At 45.9% G+C, this 8268-nt stretch overlaps 1 protein-coding gene across 1 annotated transcript; it reads right to left on the bottom strand.

Annotated features, from left to right (window-relative positions):
• Positions 1–1266: 1266 nt before the first annotated feature.
• si:ch211-252f13.5 (uncharacterized) lies at positions 1267–7993 on the bottom strand. The gene is made up of 5 exons (XM_021590036.3): positions 6128–7993; positions 5327–5532; positions 4265–4585; positions 4098–4164; positions 1267–3907 (listed from the first exon to the last, which is right to left on the bottom strand). Exons 1-5 carry the CDS (start codon positions 6780–6782, stop codon positions 2343–2345), a joined length of 2814 nt encoding a protein of 937 aa, XP_021445711.1. The 5' UTR covers positions 6783–7993; the 3' UTR covers positions 1267–2342.
• Between the last annotated feature and the right edge of the window lie 275 nt (positions 7994–8268).

The raw sequence follows: 8268 nt of genomic DNA, 5'->3' as shown, positions 1-8268 counted from the left end.
AAACTTACAGGAGGGTAGCTCTCCAGGAACAGGGCTGGAGTGAAAACTTACAGGAGGGTAGCTCTCCAGGAACAGGGCTGGAGTGAACTTACAGGAGGGTAGCTCTCCAGGAACAGGGTTGGAGTCCCACGCTGTAGTGTAAATTATAGTGCTTTTGTGGTCTGTAGTATACTATACTAGTATAGTATTTACTATAGTATTCAGCAATATCCTATTGTAAGTACTACATATGGTCGAGGTATACTACAATGTGTAGTATATTCTACAGTTTACTGCATAATTCTATAAGTGCTGTAGTATTCTATAGTAAACTGTAGTATTTTTTTTAATGTGGGTGAGTCTGCAGGTTTTTGGTCCTTCTTTATTTAGCAACAGATCACATCTCATGACATGCACAGACGAGCTCATTGGCTTCACTAGGACCATGAGTTAATGAATCCCTCCTAGTCTGCAGCAATATGAAAACTATACATAAAACTATACCATGCTCTGAATAGGGTGACGTTTTCACACATTGTGTGCCCTGCTCTGTTGAATTGAATTTCATATGATGAGTATTGTACGTATTGATCTTTAGCCAAGGCATTGGAAACATTCTGAGAGAGGAGAGGTTATAACTGGAAAACTGTTAACCCCTTTCGAATGCCATTTTAACTCTTTAAATTCAATGTGAAAGACCTGCTGTGTCTTTTGATCTGCAATGCAAAACATCTGGGTCTTTTTGGTTTTTTTTTGTTGCTGGCAACACCTGGGTTTAATTCAAGCCATAAGGACAGACATGTCTCATGACAACGCAGGTCTATACATGTGATTACAAAAGGTATACAGTATGACAGATTGTCTGTCTTTATGATTACGTTAGAATTAGGGTTAGGGACATACAGCATGGCAGCTTCTAGTAACATTTATACATTATCCTGTGAATTACATTATCCTGTGAAAACGTAGATAATAATGTGTTATAATACATATTATAAACCGGGTAGCTTGGGTCCTGGATGCTGATTGGCTGAAACAGCATTTCATTCACCTGTGTGTGTGTAATTATATATGAGACATTATACCATGGGTATGATGCACAAATACTTGTTTACTGTTCTATTTATGTTGGGAACCAGTTTATAATAGCAATAAGGCACATTGAAGTTTTGTATCCAAGAACAGCCCTTCGCCGTGGTATATTGGCCATATGCCACACCCCCTCGGGCATTAATGCTTAAATATATAACAACCATTATTAAAATATATAGCCTACAATCTTGTGCGTTTAAAGCAGTGAGTGTTTAAATCAAATGTATTTATAAAGCCCTTCTTACATCAGCTGATATCTCAAAGTGCTGTACAGAAACCCAACCTAAAACCCCAAACAGCAAGCAATGCAGGTGACTTAATAAGAATGAGGTTTGGTGTCATAATCAGTGTTTTCTGTTTTAATATTTACAAAGTATGTATTACGGCATTAAAGACTGCCACTTTGGCTGGTGGCATAATTGCTGGTCTAAATAGTGGATGAAGGAAGTCTCTGTATAATTCTAAACTCTGTATAATTCTAAACCCGTGCTAATGCACACTTCTTTGTGGCTGGTCTAACACAAGTGGACCTCCACACGAGTGTACAAACCCTTTCTGGGTCTCCTGAAAATGGTCATTAACTAAGGCATGCAGCGGACACACTCACATTTAGAAAATGGCGGCTAACCTAAAACATATGTTCTTAACACACTTCAGAGTAAAACCAGCCCTGCAAAATTATCCTTGATGAAAGCAAAAAGAATTTTAAGTATCTTCTATAAAGCTCTGGCGTCAATGCAGTAACTCAATTATACACTGTAAATACAAGACAGACAAGATATGCGCCCAGCAAATGTCAACATGAAAGAAGGTTCATACCAAGAATTGTTGAATAACAATGCTAATTCTAGCATCCTTATAATATCAAAATACAGTATAGAATATGCATAGAAGACCATAAAGCTTAAATATTCTCTCTGCTACTCACCAAAACCATCCTTTGGTGTATTTTAAGTAAGGATATGTAAGGGTACTTTTTATACATGACGTAAACCATGCTAAAATTGGCCAATTTTGTTGATCAAAGGCTAATTGAAGAAGTAAAACATTTGGTAAACCATGCTTTAGGTATTGTTAGTTTGGTGTTTCTAGACTAGTGATATTTTTTGTATTTTTTTGTACCTTTATTTAACTAGGCAAGTCAGTTAAGAACAAATTCTTATTTTCAATGACGGCCTAGGAACAGTGGATTAACTGCCTTGTTCAGGGGCAGAACGACAGATTTGTACCTTGTCAGCTCGGGGATTCGAACTAACGCTCTAACCACTAGGCTACGCTGCCACCCACAGTATGGAGACGCCGCTCCCCGCCTGATGACTGATCTGATTGATGCGTCCTCGCACGCAGTCCAATGTGACAAAAACCGCCGTGCCATTGTGGACCTGGAAGGAGGCCCGCAGCCCCACACTTGCCCACCCACTGCCCTCTGGCATCTGGCCCCCGAATTGCTGGGCCAGGGGCACTGGCTTGCCCTCCTCCCCTGCCCCCTCGCCTCTATGTCGGAGCAGGGTGATTTTAACCGGGTTGCAGGAGTGGATCAGCTTCAGGTCCAGTGCAAAGCTGGCTGTCCCGCTCTCCGTGAAGACAAACTCACGTCCTTGTTCAGCGCGACCCTTCCCTGGAAGCCCGACCTGCATCTGCGGCATGTGGGGGCTCACCTGGCGGAAATACAAGGGCTTGTTGCGCACCGCTCCGGAGGGCAAGCCTGTGCGTGCCAGGGAGGCGGAGAGGGCGGAGGAGATGGCAGTGGGGATCCACACCAAACTGAGGGCACTGATGCCGGAGTCGTCACCGAAGTAGCGAATGTTGCACTGCCCCGGGGAGAGGATCTCAAAGCCCAGAGTATCGCCGGGGCCGACCATGGTAGCAGCCGACAGGGAGATGGACGTGTCGCGATAGTGGACACCAGTCTTATATGTTCGAGCCAGCTCCATGCTGCTACCATTGTGGTTGAGGTAGGCCAGCAGGTGAAAGCCTTCCGTCACGCACGCCTGGCCCATGGAGTAGAGTGCCTGTTGGAACACAAAGCGCACTGTGCCACTTTCGGTGAAGCGCACTCCACGCCCATCGTGAGTCAGCCCCACAACGTACGGGTCAGAGGTGGACGTGGTCTTGAAGGCGGGCCGGTAGTTGGTGTGGTAGTGCGCCGATGACACTGCCTGCGCAGTCATGGCGACGGCACCGGTATCGTGGGACAGCCAGAAGAGACTGAGAGGGGCCACAGATGGGTCATGGAGGTGCAGGCCATCGCTTGTGTGGTTGCAATGGTGGCTGGCACTCCTGAGGAGCAGGGAGAGCATACTTCCTGGAGCAACTTCTGCCACCCCACTGACACTGGCACTCTGGAGCGACTTAACTTCCCGCTGCTCCACCCTGACCCCACTAAGGTCCCGCCCCTCGGTCAGGTCACTGGTGTTAAGCTGCAGACACACCTGGACGAAACTGCGGCATCCATGGCTCAGGGCCAAGTTCTCGTCTGCCCAAACAAGGCCGTGCTGTCGCAGCACCAGATGGCCGTCTTCGGTGGCCAGCAGATTGCTGTCGCCCCGCCCATGGATGTGGAGCTGCAGGTTGGGGAAGGCGTGACCAGGGGCGTGGCTCTTGGTAGGAGGCAGGGTCACAACCCCAGCCCAGGACAGGGACAGTCTGCTGCTGTCAGTGGAGGAGGGGGTGGAGCAGATGGTGTCACTCGTGAAAGTGCAGGGTGTGGCCACTTGCTCCACCTCACACTCCTGACAGGCCTGACACTCCTCCATCTCCGAGTTGTAGAAGTAGGCATGTCCACACAAGCCTGTGCTGGCCTCTCTGTCAGACAAGCCCTGGCACCTGAATCCACCTGGTTCACAGAAACAGTGAAGGACAGAAGTTAACCCTCTCTCACACACATACACAAGTAGTACATTTCTATTTATAGAGTGAGTGGAAGAGGAATTGTTATATGTAGCATATTCTTTAAAAACTATTTGGGAATAGGTTAACACTGATACAGTACGCGTTTTTCGCCAAACAGTCTAAACCCTTCTTACCTGGCGTGTTTAGACATTTCTTCTGTTCTGAACACAGGTTTGCTACTTCAAGGCATTCATCTCTGTCCTGTAAAAATATAAATAATGATTCATAAAATATAATACAACTCCTGAATGGGTGTGTTTGTACATCTACATTTAGAATATTCAAGCTTTTATAGCCTCACCTGGCATATCCTGTCAGCATGGATGGAGCACTGGGACACCAGGAAGAAGCCCGCTGGACAGATGGTGCACCTCTCACATTGCGGCCGACCTGTCCTGAAGTCGCAGTACTCCTCCGCTCCACAGGACCTGCAGGCCAACACGGGGAGGTCTACATCCATCACTCTGGCCTCCATGTCCACCTTGTGCACAGCGTAGGCCTGGGTGTGATGGGCCCTGGCCTGGCCTCTGAGGGCCACCATGTGGCTCTCTAGCTCCTCCTGCATGCCCTGGAAGGACATCTGCTTGACATTCTCTAGGAGTAGGCCATACTGGGCCTTGACCTGAGATGAGACCAAACACACATTTACTGAAAAAAGGTTCAGGATGGCAACTTTCAATAATGTTGACGCATTTCAGAGCAACTGCCTTCATCAGAGCAAGAGCCTTCATTAGAGCAAGCTCCTTCATCACATCAAGACCCTTCATCAGAGCAAGCTCCTTCACCAAAGCAAGCTCCTTCATCAGAGCAAGCTCCTTCATCAGAGCAAGCTCCTTCATCAGAGCAACCGCCTTCATCAGAGCAACCGCCTTCATCAGAGCAACCGCCTTCATCAGAGCAAGCTCCTTCACCAGAGCAAGCTCCTTCACCAGAGCAAGCTCCTTCATCAGAGCAAGCTCCTTCATCAGAGCAAGCTCCTTCATCAAAGCAACCGCCTTCATCAGAGCAACCGCCTTCATCAGAGCAAGCTCCTTCACCAGAGCAAGCTCCTTCACCAGAGCAAGCTCCTTCATCAGAGCAAGCTCCTTCATCAGAGCAAGCTCCTTCATCAGAGCAAGCTCCTTCAGAGTCCTGCAATAACAGTTTTGTTTGTTTGTTTTATTGGATGGTTTTAGGTAGACTTTATTAAACGTTTATTGACCAAAATGTTGCCCAAAAGTAATTAATTAAACCTTCCAGTGGTCTATTATTATAAACACAGCAGATGTTGAAGTTGCCGGGCAACAGCAAAGCGTTGCATCATGTCTATTAAATCTTCCCTCCAGCAAAGGGAAACCACAATGTTTCAGACGTGGTTCCAGACCTGGTCCATCTGTTGGCTCAGTCTGCTCTGCTCCTCCAGGATCTCTCTCTGCTGGCTGACCAGCGTCCCCTGCTGTTGGCTCAGTCTGCTCTGCAGCTCCCTGATCTCTTCCTGCTGGCCCTTCAGTGCCTCCACCAGCTTCTCCTGGCCCTTGGCCAGACGCAGCTGCAGCACCAGGGTGTCCTCCGAGGGCACCTCATTGTTGCCTGTGTTGGAGGGAGGACAGGGTAGCTAGGGATACATGTGTTCACCCACATGCACAAATACTCATCACATTGATAATTTACATAGTGAAATACATTTTTGGGGGGGTTATATTCAAACGGCATACAAAAATACCTTTCAGACTGAATTATTAAATTATTAAAGGTTGCAGTGATAAGTTGGTGGTAAATCCTGCTAGACTCAAACATTCTAGGAAACTATACACTGTTGTTTAATACCTTTATTCTCTATTTTACCTCTATTTTACCTCATTTATATTGCAAAATTGCAAGTGTTAAATTAACTCTAATTGTCTTACATTTAATACTTCAAAAAGTATAAATTATCCCACACTACAGCTATCTTTATAACGTTTTCACAGAGTTTATGTACCTCTGTAAATAGTTCAGTAACACTGGCCAGCTGGTTATTGTTGCATTCACTCAGAGTACATGTCAACTCTCATGGGTGTAAACTGAAATTATATATTTTTCTACTAACATTAATTGCTAGCTAAACTATTAATTACTTTGGGGGCATGCTCTTTTTAAAATTAATTGTAGAAAAATCTGTATATCAGACGGTCACATGCTAAACCTGGTTTGATGTCGCATGTCAACTGTATTCCAAGAGGCGATGAACCACGTTCTGATCCAAACTCCGGAAATTCTCCAAGAAATTGCGCCGCTCTGTCATGAACCAGGGGGGGCTGCTGCCCTCTCGGGTCTTCGCCACCACCAGTGACACAGCTGTCGCCAATGCACGGTTGAGGCTTCGGCTTGGGTCGCATCCTGAGTGGCAGTTTACATTCAATCCCTTTGCATTCCCGGGGGACACTCTCAGTTCTCGTTGGTCGCGGCTGGGAAGCTTGACAATTCCCTCCTTTGCACCCGGGGTGGTACACCTCCGCGGTAATGGATCTTGGGTTTTCTTTCTGCGTGTCGCTTGTGGCCGTGCCACCACGATGTGGTTGGATGACAGTGTATGGTACCTGTGCACTTCTGGTCTGATGTTTAGTATGGGCATCCTGGTAAAGGGGCTTAACAAACGCCTGCCTGTCTTGCATTACGGGGTTTAAGTGTTGGGGTGCTGCGTCCGTTCGCCGCTGGCAATGCGCCCCTGTACAAGGTCTGGTCCAGTCCTCTGAGCTGAAACAGTGCGTCCCCCTGCATATCTCTGCCACACTCTCGGTTGTGCCGACCAACAATGTCAAGCAGAGCAGAAACAATGGAGTTATGATAGTCATTTTCATATTATCCACGATGTAGAAGAAGAGTTATTTAGCCAACGTAGAATTGTGCCTATTTTATTGCGCATCCCATCAGGTGCTTTTACGCATTCCGGAATCCAGGGGAATAAGCTGCCTGGTTCACTTCGCGTTTTAAATCGTAGCGTTTCCCCACGAAGGAAAGACTGCTTTCAGATCATCCACACCTTCTCAATTAATGTAGCCTTTTGGAGTGAGTGGAACCTTTTCAAATGAATGAACTGCCAGCCTCTCTCTCCCTGAGTGGATATGGTATGTACTGATCCTTCCAGCCGATCTGAAGATGTGTCTAGGCAACATGTGGCATTTCGTGCACTTAATTGGCAACAGGTTTCCTTTCCGTCTTAAATTAACCCATAGCTTTCCCGGACATACCACGGTGCCGAGTCACTCATTTCTATTGATGCTATGCATGTGGTAGATATTTCAAATACTTCATCTACATATTTTTCTCAGACTTCAAGGGAATCTGAGGTTCATTTATCATGCATTGCTCACTCCCTGGGGACAAATTATGGGTCTGTGTTAAAAATATCTCCTTTTTTTTCTCTCCAGTAATTGGAAATAGTCACCATACATTGCATTGTAATGTCAAATTCACAATACCAAGAAGTATGAAAAAAAAAAGTGACAACAGAATTGTATCTCATGCTTACACAGCCAGAAGAGGACTGGCCACCCCACATAGCCTGGTTCCTCTCTAGGTTTCTTCCTAGGTTTTGGCCTTTCTAGGGAGTTTTTCCTAGCCACCGTGCTTCTACACCTGCATTGCTTGCTGTTTGGGGTTTTAGGCTGGGTTTCTGTACAGCACTTTGAGATATCAGCTGATGTACGAAGGGCTTTATAAATACATTTGATTTGATTTGATGTATCCCAGCTGTGCCCAGGGGCAGACTGGGACAGAAAACAGTCCTCCTCCTTTTTTAACCAGCCCATGATTAAGACAAACACAACATGTAAAAGCACTACAGGGGATACAACTCACCACTAACTGGGCCTCTGTTTCCTTCCTGTTGTGCAGTCTCTGCATCTTCTCTGCTGTCACTCTGTCTGTCTGTGCTTCACCTTGTTCTCTTCTCGTCTGTCTGTCTGTCTGTCTGTCTGTCTGTCTGTCTGTCTGTCTGTCTGTCTGTCTGTCTGTCTGTCTGTCTGTCTGTCTGTCTGTCTGTCTGTCTGTCTGTCTGTCTGTCTGTCTGTCTGACTCCTAAGTGTTAATTGCTATAATATATAGAGCCAACATATACTGAACAAAAATATAAACACAACATGCAACAATTTAAATGATTTTACTGAGTTACAGTTCATATAAGAAATCAGTCCATTGAAAAAAAAAAATTAAGCCCTAATCAATGGTTTTCACATGGCTGGGAATACAGATATGCAAAAAAATATATATCTGTGGGGCGTAGATCAGAAAAACCAGTCAGTATCTGGTGTAACCACCAGTACTTAATTCCTGCCAGAACAGGAT

This window comes from Oncorhynchus mykiss, chromosome 28 (genome assembly GCF_057628025.1).
Source record: "Oncorhynchus mykiss isolate SJ-2025 chromosome 28, ASM5762802v1, whole genome shotgun sequence".
NCBI classification, from domain to species: domain Eukaryota; kingdom Metazoa; phylum Chordata; class Actinopteri; order Salmoniformes; family Salmonidae; genus Oncorhynchus; species Oncorhynchus mykiss.
The sequence above is the reverse complement of the archived record's forward strand: the minus strand, read 5'-3'. Positions and strand labels throughout refer to the sequence as shown.